Source organism: Coregonus lavaretus (assembly GCF_964263955.1).
Source record: "Coregonus lavaretus genome assembly, contig: HAP1_SCAFFOLD_3585, whole genome shotgun sequence".
NCBI lineage: Eukaryota > Metazoa > Chordata > Actinopteri > Salmoniformes > Salmonidae > Coregonus > Coregonus lavaretus.
This window is the reverse complement of record NW_028160241.1, coordinates 1-20,715: the sequence shown is the minus strand read 5'-3', so window position 1 is coordinate 20,715 and position 20,715 is coordinate 1. Positions and strand designations below refer to the sequence as shown.

Here is a 20,715-nt window from a genome sequence, read left to right as displayed (position 1 = left end):
ATAGTATTAATATTAGCCCTCTGACTACAATGAAGAGCAAGATATGCCGCTCTGTTCTGGACTAGCTGCAGTTTAACTAGGCCTTTCTTTGCAGCACTTGACCATATGACTGGACAATAATCAAGATAAGATAAAAATAGAGCCTGCAGGAATTGCTTTTTGGAGTGTGGTGTCAAAAAAGCAGACTTCTCCCCATCTTTACAACCATTGAATCTATATGTTTTGACCATGATGGTTTACAATCTAAGGTAACACCAAGTAATTTAGTCTCCTCAACTTGTTCAACAGCCACACCATTCATTACCAGATTCAGCTGAGGTCTAGAACATAGGGAAGGATTTGTACCAAATACAATGCTCTTAGTTTTATAGATGTTCAGGACCAGTTTAATACTGGCCACCCATTCCAAAACTGACTGCAACTCTTTACTAAGAGTTTTAGTGACTTTATTGGCTGTGGTTGCTGATGTGTATATGGTTGAATCATCAGCATATATGGACACACATGCTTTGTTTAATGGCAGTGGCAGGTCATTGGTGTTAATAGAAAAGAGTAGAGGGCCTAGAGAGCTGCCCTGCAGTACACCACACTTTACGTTTGACATTAGAGACACTTCCGTGAGTTCTATTAGATAGATAGCTCTGAATCCACGATATGACAGAGCTTGAAAAGCCATAACACATACATGTTCTCAACAACAGGTTATGGTCAATAATATCGAAGGCTGCACTGAAATCTAACAGTACAGCTCCCACAATCTTCTTATTATCAATTTCTTTCAACCATTCATCAGTCATTTGTGTCAGTGCAGTACATGTTGATTGTCACATAATTTCTCAATTTGCAGTAAGTCAGCCAGTTAGATGTGCAGCCAGACTTATCAGCCACTCCTTTTTCCCCATCTCTTTCAACCATACAGTTATTTAATTCCTTGTCAATCCATGGAGCCTTAATAGTTCTAACATTCAGTTTCTTAACAGGTGCATGTTTATCAATAATTGGAAGAAGCAATTTCATAAATTCATAAAGTGCATCATTCATAAAGACGACTTGATGAAAACCTCTCTATTTACATCACATACACTATCAAGCATTTCACAAACATTATTTAGATACTGACTGTTAGCACTTGGTGGCCTATAGCAACACCCCAAAAGGAAAGGCTTCAGATGTGCCAAGTGATCCTGCAACCACAACACTTCAATAACACTTGACATAAAATATTCTCTAAGCATTACAGGGAAATTGCTCTGAATATATACAGCAACACCTCCTCCATAAGCGTTCCTGACTCTTCTATAGATGTTATATCCTTGTATTGCTACTGCTGTATCATCAAAGGAATCATCTAAGTGTGTCTCAGAATGGCTAATGGATGTTTGCCGTTGATGAGGAGGAGGGAAAGAGATGGGGTTTAATACTGGCAACCTGTTCAATCTCACTCACTGTGTCTTCCTGGACAGGAAGTGGAAGGAGTGGAAATACATGAGCTCTACCAATGGATGACTTTAATATCTCTATCATCATCCTCTAATAATCCTCTCTCTCTCCATACCTCCCCATCCCCCTCTACCTTCCATCAGTGTGCTCCACCAGTAAACGACTAGCCTGTGGAGAACTTCAAAGTAGGTCCTCAGGGCTCCCCACTCCCCAGTGTAGGGATGGAGAGATGCTATGTGTTTCATGGGGTCTCACTGACAGAGCGATGTCTGTGGAATTAACAATACAACTCTACGGTTCAGAGAGAGAGAGAGAGAGAGAGAGAGAGAGAGAGAGAGAGAGAGAGAGAGAGAGAGAGAGAGAGAGAGAGAGAGAGAGAGAGAGAGAGAGAGAGAGAGAGAGAGAGAGAGAGAGAGAGAGAGAGAGAGAGAGAGAGAGAGAGAGAGAGAGAGAGAGAGAGAGAGAGAGAGAGAGAGAGAGAGAGAGAGAGAGAGAGAGAGAGAGAGAGAGAGAGAGAGAGAGAGAGAGAGAGAGAGAGAGAGAGAGAGAGAGAGAGAGAATCTGTATCATTATATTATCACAGTTTTTCCCTCCTCCAGTACACATTTGTATTGTAGCCCTGGACAAAAACACCTGATTCAAATGTCAAGGGCTTGATGATTAGTTGACAAGTACAATCAGGTGTGCTTCTCTGGGGCCACAACATGATATGTATTGTTGGGGGCAGTGGAGGCTGCTCAGGGGAGGACTGCTCATAATAATGGAGTGAATGGAATGGTATCAAACAGATAAAAACCATGTGTTTGATACCATTCCATTTACTCCATTCCGACCATTATTATGAGCTGTCCTCCCCTCAGCAGCCTCCACTGGTTGGGTGTACTCGAGGACCGGAGTTGGGAAACACTGTAGTAGAGTATAAAAATGTTTTGTCTATCAAACCCATTCATTGTTTCAGAGTCTCGTACTAAGCTGTATATATTCTTCCCTGTTTCTTCCCATGATGGCTCATAGTGTCTATGATTGCTCAGGGGACATTCATACATCACTGTCTTATTGCTCTCCCTCTGCAGCTAGACACTAATGAGAAACGGTTGACTGTTCATTCCAGCCCTCAGTCATACACACACACACATACACACACACACATACACACACACACACACAGATATGCATGTGCACCCATGCATGCATGCATAGGAACGCATGCACACACACATTAATGCAGACACGGACACACACAAACATAGGCATGCATGCATAGGCATGAGCACATGTACGCAAGCGCACGCACACACACACACACACACACACACTTACTGTCCATCATGTCCTATGAGCAGGGTAAAGACAGAGCCAGCAAAAACAGCAGCTGACAGACCGTAATAGAGCCTGGCTGTCAATGTGTTGTCAGGAGTATCCCCCTGAGGATAGACTGGTCACTTAAAGCCATGATTACTCTTGATAGGTGTTAGCCTGGTGTTACAGTACAGTGAGGGGAGCTCGGCCAGGTCAACGGATTCTCATAGCTCAGGATCTAGAATAGCCCCTGGCATAGATAGCCTACCGAAGTTTGAAAAGAGTGTGGATCTCTATTAATTGTCCTCACTGTAGTAATACTTATCTAACTGTGCATTCATATGAAAAGTACTTGGATTAAAATGATGATGTAATCTTTTATTTCACGGACATGTTGGAGGTGTGTTTGAGCGTCCAGTGAACCTCATCAATGTTACAGTCTCTAGAGCAGAGAAATGGCTTCTCTCAATGTCCTTGTAACTAGATCACTGTGATGCCCTGACCACTTCATGTGGATAGAGGAGTGGGTGTGTGCGTGTGTGTTTTTGTGTGTGTAGGTGTGTGTCCGTGCATGTCTGTATGTACATGCATGTCTGTTTGTTTGTACACCTGGGTGAACCTTTGATCCTCTTATTGGGGAGTTGAATATTTGAATTCATAAATGGACACATCTCACCATCCCCTGTACTGTCTCTCCTCTTTATCCACCCATTCATCCCCCTCTCTCTTCTCTCTCTCCCCTTTCAGAGTTAATATGTTCTGCGTCTTTTCTAGATTAACAATCATCAAAAATACATGTACAGTGTATGTTATGTTGATTTAATTCAATGTCTACTTTATCAACAGTATGTTGATGTCAGGCTGGTCTTTGTTGTGGAGAGTGCACTCATGTAGGACTAAGATGTTTCTCAGGTTAAAGATAGAGCTTGGCTGTAGCCTAAAACGATGTGCTGCAACTACTTCTCTCAGCTCATTATCCATGCATGTAGGCCACTGGAATATGCAGCTCTGGGGAGGCTGTACATCTGGTGACCGCAGGCATGACAGAGACAGAAAAGTGCAGTTTGACAGAAATCGTACCTGTGAGAATTCATAAAATACCTACATTCTCAAAGTCATGGATAAAGCTCACTATTCTGTCACCCTTCAAAGTGATAAAACGACAAGATCACGCTCCAGAGTTATCTTACAAGGACTACATCATGATGTGTGAAAACATGAGGTACATACAGTATGTGTGGTAATCCATTACTCTGATGACAGCAATATATCCTCCCTGCTGTAATATAGGCAAAGAGAATGAGGCTGTAGTATGATAATGTTCCTATCGTCCCTATTTAGGTTGACTTATTTCACCAATCTCCCTGTAATCTGTTGGAAACCCACCAGTAACACAGCACCTTCAGGCCGCTCAGATATGTGGTGATATGTGGGCTCTATTTTAAGCATGTGAATCAAAAATAATTTGGCCCTGAGATTGCGAGGTGTTATTAAAATGCTAAACAGTTGAATGGGTGGATAACAAGACAATCTAAACCTCATCAGGACATGGGAGGGAAGGACGGAGGGAGAAAATAGAACATGTCTGCTTTGTATTCACTGTGGGTGATTGTTATTTCATATATTACAGAATGTAATATGCCCATAGATCATTATTGACCAAATGAACTCAATGCTGATGTATTCACTCTCCCCTACCTGTAGTATGTAAAATGTAAAATGTAAATGTATGTAAATGTCTGTAGTGGTTTGATATATTTTTGGTTTATTTATTATTTTTGGTGAATTCAAACACATATGCCTAACCTAAGCATGCTGCTTCACAGATCAACAGTAGTGAACATTTGCTGCAGAAATATTAACTGTTTTTATTAATTGATCATAGTATAGCTTTTGCTATATTTAAATGTTCATTAGGCCTACTGGACGGATTTCTCCATAGAGGTGTCTGTTAGGGTGGAGATCAAATCTTCAGCAGAGTCATCCTTCACATCCTCATCAGTAGCGATCATGTCCTTAGTGCTCTCAGGGGTCAGTGCCATGTCAGGAGTGGAGTTCTGGGTGCTTGAGTCTGATGTGTGAACCTCTGTCATGGTCTCTGATGACTGGGTGGTCACCATGGAGATCTGTCTCTGAGAGGTGGCAGTGGTCTGTGTGTCTGTGGTCATATCTGTTGTCTGTGTTTCTGTCTGCGCCTGTGTCGAAGTGTTGGTAGTGGATGGCTTTCTCTCTGTCCTAGTTGCCATAGACGAGGTGGTCATAGGGACTCCAGGTAGCTGCCACTCCAGCGGGAGGATGGCCAGGTTCCTAGCCTGGGAGAACTGGGAGAGGGAGCTCTACCCGGAGGAAGAGGGGGGTTAGGTTGAGGTCAGAGAGGAAACTGCCTGAATGTGTGAATCTCTGAATGTCTGTATAGTAAGTCAGGTTTCAGTAACTTACGTGGGCACGTGGTAGAGTCGGAGAGTCAGGTCTTATGTATATTTCCTCCACATGGGTCTTCACTTGCCGGGGTGTCCTTTGATTTGCCTGCATAAGACAATTGCAATACCCAATGATAAAACATTATGGGAAATATATTTTGCTCTCGATAAAATATGATACAGCATATTTGCTTGTCTCACAGAGTTCAGTCTTTGTCCCAAATGAGTTCCCTTGTCTGTTTCTGGTGTTGTACTTCTGGGTTTGTGGTCTTGAGATGATTTCAATAGCTGGACTTCAGTCCAGTCTTTCTCCCTCCCTACCTTTCCATTACTCTTGTCCTTGACCTTTTTGGTTGTAACATCTCCTCCAGACCAGTCTGAGCCTGTTTAGACATTTTGATTTTGAAGACACATCTTTCCAAGTGGAGCAATATCATTCTATATCTAATCAACAGACAACCCATAACACTCACCAGTATCAGATGCAGTATCTTCGTCCTGGTCCTTTTTACTCTGTCTGTACTGAGAGGCACGAGTTTTCTTCAGCTTGACTTTCCCTCCACAGCAGAAGAGAGTGAACAGCTGCAGGGCCGCCACAGCTGGATAGATGCTCTGCTTCTTCTCTTTCTGCTTGGTCTCCTTTGCTTTCTCCACAGGGGAGACCTCAGGGTCACAATCAGTACATCAGTTAGAAATCTACTGATATTTCAAACTACAATATAAATAGCCAATGAGCTCTAGTGTGTTTCCATGGCAAAATGTTACCCAATAATAACTAGGGTTAGTGCTAACCGAGATCCTTGAGACATCCCTACCCTAAACCCTAACCTTACCCATTTCAATTTCAATGGGGGTAAGGTCAGAGTTGGGACGTTCCATGGATTCCGTTAAGACTTTTTAACTAGTAGGGCCTACCCCATCCGAAGGGGCATTGTGACATTATCACATTTGTCAAGCAGTATCAAATTCAACACAATATACTGTGTTTTCCTTATTGTGGTCATTATCAATTATCAAATGCATTGGCAAATCCTCATTGATAAGCAGGTTTGGATGTCTTATCGAGTTAGATCTTTGTTTATTGTCTTTTTCTGTTTCCAGTGTCGTTCTGCGTTTGTGGTCCTTAGATTTACATTTTAGTCATTTAGCAGACGCTCTTATCCAGAGCGACTTACAGTTAGTGAATACATATATTATTAATTTTTTTATACTGGCCCCCCGTGGGAATCGAACCCACAACCCTGGCGTTGCAAACGCCATGCTCTATCAACTGAGCTACATCCCTGCCAGCCATTCCCTCCCCTACCCTGGACAACTCTGGGCCAATTGTGCGCCGCCCATGAGTCTCCCGGCCGCGGCCGGCTGCGACAGAGCCTGGATTTGAACCAGGATCTCTAGTGGCACAGTTAGCACTGCGATGCAGTGCCTTAGACCACTGCGCCACTCAGGAGATTTCTAAACTTCAATCCAAACTTTCTCGCTCCGAACCTTTCGTTTACTCTTGTGCTTGATCCTTTTCACATCACCTTCAGAATAGTCAGAGCCTGTAAGTGAAACATTTCCAAGACACATTATGTTTTTTTTTCCAAGTGAAGCCTAAATAATTGTACTATGTAGCAGCACTAGTCAATAGGCACCTCCTCACACTCACCAGTATCAGAGTCATTATTGTTGTTCGTATCGTGTATTGTTGTTGCCTTTCTCCCCTCACCACTCTGGGAGGGATCAAATGGTGTCTTCTTCATCCTGATGCAGCTCAGCAGTGTACACAGCTGAAGAAAGGTCAGGGCTGGAGGGATGCTCTTCTTCTTGGGTTTATTTTTATGTTTATGGGTCTCCTTTCGTTGCTCCCAAGGAGAGACCAGAGTGACAGGGTCACTATGTGTCTGACCCATAACACGCTAGGGTAGTGTACTGTTGTAATCAATCAAATCAGTTATAGGTTGAGAGATGTAGCTAACACGCTCTACCTGAGCTTGTCTAACAATTTTAATGTGGTCTGGGATTATGTTAGAAGTGTGTTTCCGTGGCAACATGTTACCTCATAATGTTCCCTAGTGCTCCATCCCTGGTAAAGTGGCATTGTGACATCATCAAGTTATTTACCTATCCACATATCCACCCAGAACACTGGAGCAGCCTATTACTATAGACCTAGTCTGCCTTTATGTCTGTATGTCTGTCTGTCTGTACAGATGTAGGATCTTCATTTGATCACTCTTTTGTTGCTGAGATTTGTACTGCAGAGCAAGAAATGCAAACTTGTATTGTATTACAAAAGGCTTCTAAAGTTTGTAATTTCCATTTTAAAATGTCAGACTTGATTTGCCCAAACAGAAAATGTATCAACCCCTACAAAAAATGTCCATTCATTATAATCCACATCATAATTCACATTTCCTGTTGCTGCAGAATTATTTTCCTGCTGTAGCAAACTGGCTCAAATTAAGATCATACATCTGTATGTCTGTCTCTCTCTTTCCTTCTCTCTCCATCTCTCTCTCTGCCTGTACTCATATTTAACCTCTCCCTTCACCCTATTGCAGCACTTTGTTTTCTCATCTATTTCCTGCCTGCATCACGTTGCAAGGAGATTGTGGCTGAGCACAGGTCAATCACTCCACATTGAGAATTAATTTAATTATTAATGAATGATTATACAGTTGATTATCAAGTGCCACACTCAACATATTACTACTGTTGGCAATCAGAATACATACTTGTTGTAGTCCAAGAGTCTACTCAGTGAATACATGCAGGCCAGTGGGCAAGAGTCATGGCAACACATCTATATTCACACCTCCTCTATGTCTGCACTATTAAAAGCAGATCGCCGCCACATGTAGCATAAGAGATAGGAAGCCTCCCTGGCTCAGCGCCTGTTAGTGTCAGATTTGAAGAGCTACATGTCAGCCTGATAATTACTCTGTGTCATCCGCTGAGGCAATTAGTGATAAAAGCTCACACAACGTGATAGGCTAACACCTCTGTAGGTACCTGGATGGATCACAGTAGCTTATCCACTTCACTCAGACCACTAATGATAGGTTTGCAGGTATGCACGCACACACGCACAAACACAAACACACACCACATGCACTCACTCACACACACACACACACACACACACACACACACACTCACAGGCACACACGTCACACTCACACACTCCTATTGTCATACAGTAATGGTTGGTGTAGGTGGACTGCGGGACCATGGGTTGTAGGTGTTAACCAGATGAGAGGCGACTGCAGGACCATGGGTCGTAGGTGTTAACCAGACGAGAGGCGACTGCAGGACCATTGGTCGTGGTTGTTAACCAGACGAGAGGCGACTGCAGGACCATGGGTCGTGGTTGTTAACCAGACAAGAGGCGACTATAGGACCATTGGTCATGGTTGTTAACCAGACAAGAGGCGACGGCAGGACCATGGGTCGTGGTTGTTAACCAGACAAGAGGCGACGGCAGGCTGGCTGTCATAAAGGCGCTCAGAGAGACCTGTGACACTGCGCATACTAATGACAACTGAATTATTCATCTGTAGCGCGGCAACATCCAACAGCAGCGCAGCTAGCTAACGGCCTGGTTTATATCAGTCAGGGATGAGAGGCCTTATCTACATCACAGCAACTCTAACCAACGGCCTAAGTGATGCTATATGCTAGACAGAGGAGAAAAGAGGGATCATAGACAACAGAAAATAAACAGACTGCAGCTAGCTGAATGTAAAGGGGAGCAGAGGCTTTTTCTATAGTGCAGTAGCAACAGTATATGTCTGTTGAGAGCACTAGTGGTAGGGGGTGATTTACACTCTCTCTTTATGATGGTCCATGTCAATGCCCTGCTTAGCATTGATATAACGATACAGAAAAAAGCATGGAAGAAAATTACATTTACATTGGCCTCCCTAGCTGGGATGAGATAACAAAGATATCATCACTGTGTGGCTGGTACTCTAATTTATTGATGTTGTGTGAGGAAGAAAGTGGTGCTCTCTCCATATGACATATAGCACACACACACACACACACACACACACACACACACACACACACACACACACACACACAGAAAGACAGTTTATCTGTCCATGTCGTCTGGTGGTCGACTCCATAGAGATCCTATTAAATTACAAAAGGGTCTATGTCATAATCCCTCACAGTTATAGAAGGGGGTGATAAAGGCAGCTATTTTCGTCAGGAGAAATCCAAACCAGTCTAATTGGAATGAATGGCAGTAGAGGCATCGGTGATGCATTTCCTGTTTTTACTTCTGCAAGAAAAGAAAAGAAAGGTATGATAAATATCAGAAGTTGTGTAATAGAAATATTGTAACCCCAAAATATTGACGTATAATTATAAATACAGTTTATACAGGTTTATACACATTTTCGGTCTAAATAGCCTCTAAAATATATGTAAACAGACCGTAAATGTCAACATATGTATTTTCTTAGAAAGCTGTGAGTGTTATTATATTATACAATATCAGTACTTGTTGCATTTAAAACTTGTCTAAATCCTATCATCAACTGATTTCAGCAAGTGTATGCTGTGGATTGACTGCATTGTTTAAATGGAATATTGGCATATTGGCACAATTTGAAAAATGTATGGAATCATGCCTCTAAAAATGGCTGGCTATAGCTAGCAAACATACAATGCAGATAATCTCCAAATTCATTGTTTTACACAATATCTTATTACAGCACTGCAAACAATGTTTGACCAAGTCCCTGACCAAAATGGCTGATGCTTTAGACAATCATAAGAAGGTTCATATCCATTCTAGTATTCTAATTCCTAATTCTATTTCCAAAGCATCCTGTAGGCTTCATAGAAATGGGAAATTGCCCTGCTTATAGTGAACATTGCATCATCACCATCATCTAAATGGTGTCACGCCTCATCTTCTAAAGTGTCCCATATGTAGGGAGAGAATGTATAGGCTGATGACCAGTGGTGAAAGAAGTACCCCGTTGTCATACTTGAGTAAAAGTAAAGATACCTTAATAGAAAATGACTCAAGTAAAAGTGAAAGTTACACAGTAAAATACTACTTGAGTAAAATTCTAAAAGTATTTGGTTTAAATATACTTAAGTACCAAAAGTAAATGTAATTGCTAAAATATACTTAAGCATTAAAAGTAAAAGTATAAATCATTTAAGCAAACCAGACCATTTTCTAGTTTTGTATTTTATTTACGGATAGCCAGGTGCACACTCCAACACAGATATAATTTACAAACAAAGCATGCATGTTTAGTGAGTCTGCCAGATCAGAGGCTGTAGGAATGACTAAGGATGTTCTCTAGATACTGTAAGTGAGTGAATTGGACCGTTTTCCTGTCCTGCTAAGCACTCAAAATGTAATGAGTTGTCACGCCCTGGCTCTGGTGACTCTTAAATGTTGAGCCAGGGTGTGGACTTGTTATGTTTAGTTTTCTATGGGTTTTGTTCTAGATCGTTTATTTCTATGTTGGCCAGGGTGGTTCCCAATCAGAGACAGCTGTAGCTCGTTGTCTCTGATTGGGGTCCATACTTAGGCAGCCTGTGTTCACTAGTTTATTGTAGGATCTTGTTCCGTATGGTTTGTTGTATTACCTAGGACTTCACGTATCGTTTTGTTGTTTTTGTTCTTGTTGTGAACACTTAATAAAGTATGTACGCCTATCACGCTGCGCCTTGGTCCGCTTCTCATAACGATCGTGACAGAAGATCCCACCAAGAGAGGACCAAGCAGCGTGCCAAACAGGAGAAGTTGGCGATGTCCCAGGTGGGCGAATGGTGGTCTTGGGAGGACATATTCGCGGGCAGAGGGCCATGGGCAATATTAAATGCCCAGGCAGGAGAGGAGAAACGGTGCCAACCGTGCCGACGACGGACACGCGAGAGGCAATCCCAAGTAATTTTTTTGGGGGGGCACACGGCGTGGATGACGGGGCTGCTGGAGGCAGCTAGAGGGCGCATCGGCGATCTAGGAGAGGAGGCCACCAGGTTTGGGGGGCTGGAAGGATGGTTGGCGGAGCCTAGAGGTAGAGCAGAGCCAACTCCCCGTACTCAGGCTAGGCAGCGTGAGACTGGGCAGGCTCCGGGTTATGCGGAGCCACGTACTGTGCCGCGAGTGTTCCGGCACAGTCCTGTACGTCCTGTGCGAGCACCACGCACGTGTCGTGCTAAGGTGGGCATGTAGCCAGGACGGAGTGTGCCGGCTCAACGCTCGTGGCCTCCAGTACCCCTCCTCGGTCCCGGATATCCTGCGCCAGTGCCACGTGCTGTAGCGCCAGTACGAGTGCACAGCCCTGTACGTCCTGTGCTGATGCCTCACACACAGGGTGTGGAGATAGGCATTCAGCCAGGACGGGTTGTGTCAGCTCTCCGCTCCAGACCTCTAGTCCGTCTCCACAGTCCAGCCCGGCCTGTTCCTGTCCCTCACACCAAGCCTGTGGTGCGCGTCGCCAGCCGGTCCGGCCCATTCCTGCTCCCCGTACCAAGCCTGTGGTGCGCGTCGCCAGCACGGTCCGGCCTGTTCCTGTCCCTCGCACCAAGCCTGTGGTGCGCGTCGCCAGCCCGGTCCGGCCTGTTCCAGTCCCTCGCACCAAGCCTGTGATGCGCGTCGCCAGCCCGCTCCGTTCCTGCTCCCCGTACCAAGCCTGTGGTGCGCGTCGCCAGCCCGGTCCGGCCCGTTCCTACTCCCCTTCACACATTCTTCATTAAAATTCTGTACAAGTTCCTCAACAGATGGATTGACAGATTAGCCATATTGCTAATTGAACTATACGGAAATCAAGTTTTCCTGTTATCGTGCCATGTATGAAGGCTATGTAGAAGCTCATCCAATCACAATCGCCTGCAGAGTTTCGGGTATAAGTATTATTCCTGCACAGTAAAGAAACGCAGGGAGAGTTGGGTCCTGTGTGGCTCAGGTGGTAGATGCCAGGGTTGGATTCCCATGGGGGACCAGTACGAACAAGAAAGTAAAAAAGGTATGGAAATGTATGCTCTGGATAAGAACTTCTGTTAATTGACTAAAATGTAAATGTAATATGAGAGTTCAAAGTGTTTTCCAGAAAGGTGGTTACCATGTTTTATTGAATGCTACCTGTTGCTCTTCAACAATTGCCAAGCTTTTCCCATACCAACTTTTAATTGAAGGGCCTTGTTCTGTGAAGGTGCAGAAATGACAGACAATAGAACAGGTGACTACTATGACACAGAACTTTCCAGTTTACGGTCAAAACAGATGAGTCTGTACTATCAATCAACTGTGTTACAATGAACAACTCCACAACACAAGTCTTTCTCCATGTGCATCTCCAGTATGCAAGCGATTTCCCTGTCTGTGTACAATAACAATAACCAGATTCCTCTATACAGATATATAAGCAGGGAAAAGCATGAAAGTGAAACCTCAAAAAGTCTCTTACCTTTTTCAGCTAGGCAACATGCTTATAGAAATCAATGTTATACTCCATTCTGTTGGCCCATTGTAGCTTTGACTATTTTCTTCCTCAAACTCTACACTGTAACTTATCAGAGAGAGAGAGAGAGAGAGAGAGAGAGAGAGAGAGAGAGAGAGAGAGAGAGAGAGAGAGAGAGAGAGAGAGAGAGAGAGAGAGAGAGAGAGAGAGAGAGAGAGAGAGAGAGAGAGAGAGAGAGAGAGAGAGAGAGAGAGAGAGAGAGAGAGAGAGAGAGAGAGAGAGAGAGAGAGAGAGAGAGAGAGAGAGAGAGAGACTCAGAAACTTAACAGAGCTTCTGAAAGAAAGATACTTTATCACTGTTAATCCCCTTGAATCCTTCTATCTGCTTCTTCCTCCTCTTCCCCTCCTACTCTCTCGCTGCAGAGAGACTGTAGTGGGGAGCCTATGGTGTGCTGTGTCTAGGTCGGACCCTGGCTGTGTGGTTTGGAGCCCAGACAGAGGCAGGCTGAGAAGTGGCTAGTCTCTAATATCAGACTGCAGCACTACGACTCAGACCACGCCAGCTGGCTCCTCTCCCTCCCTTTCTTCTCCTCCCCTCTCTCTCTCTCTCTCTCTCTTTTATTCTCGCTCTCTCTCTCTCTCTCGCTTTCTGTCTGTCTCTCTCTTTTTATCCCTTTCCGTCTCCTACACAAACACTATCACTTTGTTATTTTTGTCTCTATTCCACCCCATAATATCCCCCCCCCCCCTTCTGAAAGATGGTTCATATGCTCAATAGAACCCAGTAACAAGGTTTCCTGAATAAATACACCACACTAGCCAGTTTAGTGTGTGAAGTGAGTTTAGGCTGTGTTGAAGCTACTCACCCCTCCCTTCTCCAGCCAATCTAACAGGGTGTGTGCTGTGTCCATGGGGACCTGTCTGCTCATGGAGTCATGCTCCTCCTGGTCCACCTGGCCCTCCAGGGCTACCCTGAGATCCTCTACCAGCTGCAGCACCCTGATGTTGGGGTTAATGGCTGAGGTGAGGGCAAAGGTGGGGGCAGAGTTCGAACCCTGGGAGTGGTAACCCTGGGCCCCAAACTTCAAGAAGGCCTCGCAGAACCCTCCTGCCAATAAAATGAAATAATTTAGATTCAAGTTATGGTTAGGGCACATATCATAGGGGTGATACAGCCATCAGAGCCATAAAACTAGCTATCCCAGAGTCTAGCAATCCATTTTGACTTGTTTTGATTTTCTGAAATCAGATTACTATAAACTGTTTGCTGTTGACTATATTGTATGTGACTGCTCCACAAACAGGCTGTTAGGATTGCTGAGTGAAAGTATTATGTGCTGATGAATATATCATGCCAGTTTGAATTTCCAATGTGAGTCACTGAATACATCAACATAATGTGTGAAATAATTGAAAACATCCAACTGCTACCTAGCATTACCACTGGAGGGCACCCTCCCACTACAACGCTAGCTACAACAGTGCCTGAACGCTGTCAGCTTTGAAAACTCAAGTGTTCCCTATAGGGATATTGTAGGGACATTGCATGGTGTATTGACTGCTTCTCTGAGTAAAGGCAGTGTGTCAAAGTGCTGTGCTCTGATGGTCTTTTAAATATTGCACTAGTCTGCACAGATATATATTCATGATCTCATGTCACCTTAGCTGTAGGCCTATTACAGGAATTGTTAGCATTATTAGCAATATGTTAGCCTGTATGACCATCTCTATGGGTGATGTCACGGTTTTCTCTGTCTTGCAGTGTACTGGGGGTCATTAGCACTATGCTATCTCTATTATTAGAGCCTTTTGTCTTGTGCCCCTTACAGGAACCCCAACAGAGTCATCTGATATCCTGCTATGGTTATGACAAACAGTGGTGACTGAAATGTATCACCCCTGTAAGAAAACATGGGGAGCTGAACAATATGGAAAGAGAGCTAGTTATAGAGTGTGGTGGACAACTACAGACAAGGATGTTGTATTTGTCTTTCTTGCTAGCACTGATTTTGCTGATAGCTGCTTTATTGAGGAACGTTTTTTTCATTCTATGACATTGATATGTGGTTGTTTTATCGACCTTAGTTGAATGCACTGACTGTAAATTGCTCTGGATAAGAGTGTCTGCTAAATGACCAAAATGGAAATGTAATATAAATGATAGAGTATACATGGAATAGATCAGGTGGGGGAAGAAGAGAGGCAGCGTAAAAGACTAGCAGAATGGTTGATGTACAGTAGCCTACTGACAAGGACCATCTATTCAAAACCTGCTGAGTTTCCCCCAGTAAATCTGCTCTAGTTGGAACAAGCTTAATCCCAGTATCTCAAACTTCAAGATCCTAAGAGGAACTTTCCTTTCATCATTTCAACTAAAATCCAAAGTACACAATTTATTTTGATTATGCTTAGAAAGAACTGAACAAAATGTAACATTCCTACTCTAAGTTAATATATTTAAATCTCAATGAAACCTTCAAGACATTACCAAATACCAGTCTAAAGAGAGCAGTAATTGCAAGCCGGGTTGTCTTTGAGGAGGTCTTAATAAAATAGAAGCTTACCAGCGATAATGTCATCCATTTGCTCCAAGGCTGCCTCCAGCATGTGGCTGTCATCTGACGCCATGGCAACGGGCTACTTCATACACTGTTACTCACCGGATCACCATGCACCGATAGGAGAAATTGAAATAGAGAAAGCGAGAGAGAGGGAGAGGGATGGAGGGAGTGATAGTAGAGCCGGAGAGAGAGACAGAGAGGAGCAGAAGGGAGGGGAGTAAGAGATGGGGACAGTTTTCAATCATGTCAGACAGATTATAATCAGCATTCAGTTGACTGGAGCTTTAGGGAGTTCTCTTTGCCTCTTAGATCTATTTACAGCAAAACAACAACAGCTGCCCCAGCCCTTTTTCCCATATACATATCCTCCATGTATGTGGCTTTTGGCTTTAAATGTTCCTCTCATTTTGCGGGCGGAGTTCTTGCCATTGTCAGCAGTCCTATCCACTTGGGATGGTAACGCAACCTTGGCATTGTTTGGGTTTGTGTTTTTCTTCAAGTACTCCATTTGTCTCCCCTTTATTTCTTTAAGATGTTCTCGTTAACTTCATTCACAGGTTCGGAAGGTAACTGAACTAAATGACTATCGCCCCGTAGCACTCACTTCTGTCATCATGAAGTGCTTTGAAAGGCTAGTTAAGGACCATATCACCTCCACCTTACCCGACACCTGAGACCCACTACAATCTGCATACCGCCCCAACAGATCCACAGATGACGCAATCACCATAGCACTGTACACTGCCTATCACTGCCTGGTACAACAACTGCACCGTCCGCAACCGCAGGGCTCTCCAGAGGGTGGTGCGGTCAGCCCAACGCATCCCTGGGGGCACAATGCCTGCCCTTCAAGACATCTACAGCACCCGGTGTCACAGGAAGGCCAAGAAGATCATCAAGGACCTCAGCCACCCGAGCCACGGCCTGTTCACCCTGCTACCATCTAGAAGGCGGAGACAGGTGCATAAAAGCTGGAACCGAGAGACTGAAAAACAGCTTCTATATCCAGGCCATCAGACTGTTAAATAGTCACCACTAGCTGGCTTCCGCCCAGTACCCTGCCCTGAACCTTACTCACTGTTACTAGCCGGCTACCACCCAGTACTCTACCCTACACCTTAGAGACTTATATTCCAGACTTGCTCGTTCTAATATTTATACATTTCTTAATTCCTTTCTTTATATTTTGGGGATTTGCGTGTATTGTTTTGTATTATTAGGTATTACTGCATGTTGGAGCTAGGAACATAAGCATTTTGCTATAACATCTGCAAAATATGTGTACGTGACCAATAAAATGTGATTTTCTTTTATTTGGAATATTATCTTGTGTTTTTTCTTTTTTCATGGCTGGTATGATTTTTATGGCTGTTATTTTGCCCTCAGGGTGAGAATACAGAAGTTATAAAATACTGTCTTACTGGAAACAAGGTTGAATCAGTATAAAGATGGTACTGACCAGCAGGACCCAGTCACAATCATTTCTGTATATCATCCACAGTTTACCTAATGTCACTGTCAATCAGACAGTTAGACACAATACAGTATACCATGCTTTTTAGAGCTGTCAGTCTTGGCTGCACTAGGGTAGCACCAGCACGGCATTATTTGGAGGACACATAAGACCCTTGTACTGACAGATGGACATACAATAGTAGAACAGGATGACAGACAGTTGCATACCAATAACCAATGCAAACATGGACCAGTGGCTGTCATAACAAAGTCCAAATGAAAACCCTGTGGATGCTGTAGACAGTGGTGTCAGTCATCACCTCTGTCACTACACCCTGTTTCGGGCTATTTACTGTGTAATTACACGCACACGCGTACACACACAAACCTACACACAGGAAAATCTATATAAACCTTTAAACCTAATGCACATTGATACATTCTATTACATAATCTGTTCACAGATGTAATGGTATGATCCTATTATTTGGTCTACATACAGTATGTTGTAATAGCATTCCCCACTCTGTCACAGAGTAAAATCCACTACTACAGTAGGCTACTATAAACTAAATAAACACATATGTTTGCCAATGTGTTGTAATCACACACACCCAAGGGTCGATAGGTAGACTACTTACTGGATCACAGATAAGGTTGTCATTTCATAGCACTCTGGCTCCATAGTGGCAGAGATGCAATCACTAGAGGAGTGATAAACTACCAACTGAACTGCACCACAACAAAACTAATCTATCAGATTAGTCAGATTATATTAAACCCTTGACCAGAATCATAGTACTGCATCATCCTACCACCCCTATCTTGTAGTTATTCCAAGGTCTTTGGTACACAAAAAAAGGTGCTATTTAGAACCTAAAAGGGTTATTTGGCTGTCCCCATAGGATAACCCTTTCAAGAACCCTTTTTGGTTCCAATTAGAACCTTTTTGGTTCCAGGTAAAACTATTTTGGGTTCCATGTAGAACCCTTTCCACAGACGGTTCTACATAGAACCCAAAAGGGTTCTACCGGGAACCAAAAATGGTTCTATCTGGAACTTAAAAAGGGTTCTCCTATGGGGACAGCCGAAGAACCCTTTTTTGAACCCTTTTTTCTGAGAGTGTATAATGACATCCACTCTGAACAGTGTGACTTGTAGCCCTATTTTAGTCACAGACAGTCGGTTGTTTGCAAAATAAATGCTTTTATTTCTGGCCAGGGAATTACAAAAGCATGTTAATGATATGGTGCATGCACTGTGTTTGCTCCCACAAACCTCTGTACCGGTCAACACAATTCAAGAGGAAAGAAACAACCTTCTGGATCTACAGTGAAAAACACAGCTCAGATAGCTGTTATAGTGGGGAATAAGGCATTATAAAATTATTCTACAGTTGGAGTATTTGAGATATTATCTACACACCCTCCCCTACCACCTGCTCTAGCCCTTACCTATCCTCTCTCCTGCCCCCTAGGCTTGACAAAACATACCTTCTAATGTTACATCTAGTACAGGTTTTGAATTGAATCCCATTCCATACACTGTAACCATTAATCTGTCTTCTGTATTGACAGAAATGCATCATTTCTACTTGATTCGACCTACATTGACATATGACGTTGGGAGAATGTTCACTCACCGTGTTATTGCCCCATGGGTAGCATCTGTTGGTGGGCAGGATGGCCTAGTAACAGTATCATAATGTACATTTAGCCAGCGGGCTGCTACAAATAATGTTACATTACACACTATCGCAACATACTGTATATGTGGATCTGTTCATCTTGTGTAGTGTAATGTGTTCACATCACCCAATTTCAATTGTATTGTGTTGCAGATTCATTTGCAATAGAGCGTTTATATTCCACTGTTTCACCTATTATTTAATTACTAGTGTGTGTTCTTTTGACAGTGTACGCAAATCAGTAGGACAGTAGACTTACAGCTTTTTCAATGCTCTGACATCCTATCAGCAGAGACGGTAGAGAAAGCGAAACATCTCACAGGCTAATTGTTTTCTGATTGGGCGTGGCAGGGTGGGGTGAGCGGGGATGAAGGGGGAGTAAGTAGACCAGAGCCAGCTGTTATCGGGCAGTTTCCCATTGAAAAGAAATGGTCAACGCCCACTTACACAGACAGAAACCTTGACCTTTAAAAAAAAAATGGTAAACAGCCTTTATGCACCATCTTCATTATTCACCATCTTTGTCATCTGTATGGGAGAGCATGGGGAGGCAGTACTGTGCTGCTATACCTTAAAAGGCCACCAGAGAGCATCAAATGACTACATACAGTATGTCAACGACCAAATGTTGTATGTAAAGCAATCATGAATGGTTTTCTAATATACTGTTTAGTACAACACATATCATAAAATAGTCTACACATCATAACATAGGCTACACACAAGTGCAAGTTTCAGTGGGGTAACTGAATTGATTCCCTTCAAAAATGTCAGTCCATTTATCCAATGAATCCTCCTGTTTCTCCCTCTCTCTCTCTCTCTCTCTCTCTCTCTCTCTCTCTCTCTCTCTCTCTCTCTCTCTCTCTCTCTCTCTCTCTCTCTCTCTCTCTCTCTCTCTCTCTCTCTCTCTCTCTCTCTCTGTTAAATGGCTGCAGAGTCTTTTATCCTCCCAAGACTGTTACATGTGTAATATGTTTTTTATCCAATGATAGTAAAGATCATTAATGTTGCCATTAATTTGAAAACGATAAAAAACTGCCAGTTCAGTGTTTGGCTACAGTTTAGCCCTGCAGCTCTCTGTAAAGGCAGTAAGGCTCTTGCAGTCCGGTGAAGATTAAATTGCTTTACAGGGCAGTGAGCCTGGGTGAATCCACAGAGAGCCGCACACAAAGACTGGCACAGAGAGATCAGAGTGGTGCCTCCTGGGTAGTGATTATGAACAAACCTTGGCCTCTCCAGAAGACGATAACAAATGCCTTCATCCTCCAGCCAAGACCATTAGTGGCCAGATAAATGCAGGGTGTGTGTATGTGTTTCAGAGGGTTAATGTACATGTGGGTGTGTTGGTAGTAAGTGTTCTATAGAGGGACGATGTGTGTTTTCTTCTATGTGTGTTTGTCAGTGTGTTTACGCACTCTACCTAGTCTTCCTTTCAGACCCCTAAACACTTGTATGGCCACAGGGTGCATCCTGATGGCTTATTGGATTCCTTTTAGTGAGGGCCAGTAGCTAAACAAATAAAGGCAGCCATGTCTCTGTGTTATGACCTCCACCACTGTGGTCACAGCCGGCATGAAGTCAATTATACATTTACAGGATAAACATTTTAACTTCAAACATTAAACCAAGCAGAACTAGGTAGGACGGGGAATCATATACTGTACCTTGGGACTCTGGTCTAGTGGTGTTATCTCAGTGAATAGTGCAAGGTGTTGTGTGGTTACTAAAAGAAACACTTTTGCTGGTCCATGCTTGTGATGATAAGAAGATCCGCCGACACTGTACTCTGTTTTCAAAGGTTTATTATAACAAAGGTTCCAGCATCAGAATTTGACAGATTCTGCAGATATCTGTGAGACAGCACAGCCAATCAGTGTTTTGCTGTTCTCCCTTCTCTGTTCAAGACATGGCATTTATATCATACATGGCCAGAGCATGGCGTGATTCTAACATCCAATCCCTGGCCATTACATATCCTCTTTTCCAGGAATTTAGTAATGCTTTCCAGATGTTTCCAGCACAGTAGAGTACACCATTTTGCCACATCAGCAAGATCTTAGGGCCAAGTTCCCTCTATCACACTTTCTGCAACAATCAGCATTTCTAGACTGTTTAAGATACTACATATTCCCCCCTTCGAGACTAATTAAGTCTCGAAAACAAAAAGAATAGGATTATGACAAATAACAATTCTTGCTCTTGAGTAACTTTAACAATAAACCAAAATTAATGGAGATTAAACACATGTTTATATAGACACATTTTTGTATGTAGTGTAAATACATTATTATGGAGTGTAAATAAATTGTCATGGAGTGTAAATGAATTGTCATGGAGTGTAAGTGAATTGTCATGGAGTGTAAGTGAATTGTCATGGAGTGTAAGTGAATTGTCATGGAGTGTAAGAGCGAAAAACCTGTCTGGCAGCTTTC

At 43.2% G+C, this 20,715-nt stretch overlaps 1 protein-coding gene across 1 annotated transcript; it reads right to left on the bottom strand.

Moving 5' to 3' along the window:
• Nucleotides 1-9,390: 9,390 nt before the first annotated feature.
• LOC311121995 (liprin-beta-2-like) lies at nucleotides 9,391-15,559 on the bottom strand. The gene is made up of 3 exons (XM_084196425.1): nucleotides 15,145-15,559; nucleotides 13,447-13,688; nucleotides 9,391-9,432 (listed from the first exon to the last, which is right to left on the bottom strand). Exons 1-3 carry the CDS (start codon nucleotides 15,206-15,208, stop codon nucleotides 9,427-9,429), a joined length of 312 nt encoding a protein of 103 aa, XP_084052551.1. The 5' UTR covers nucleotides 15,209-15,559; the 3' UTR covers nucleotides 9,391-9,426.
• Nucleotides 15,560-20,715: the final 5,156 nt, after the last annotated feature.

Coding starts and splice junctions, on each gene's coding strand:
- LOC311121995 (XM_084196425.1), bottom strand. CDS start 15,208: ATGGCGTCAGATGACAGCCACATGCTGGAGGCAGCCTTGGAGCAAATG. Junction 13,689..15,144: donor AATGGATGACATTATCGCTG/GTAAGCTTCTAT, acceptor TTTTATTGGCAG/GAGGGTTCTGCGAGGCCTTC.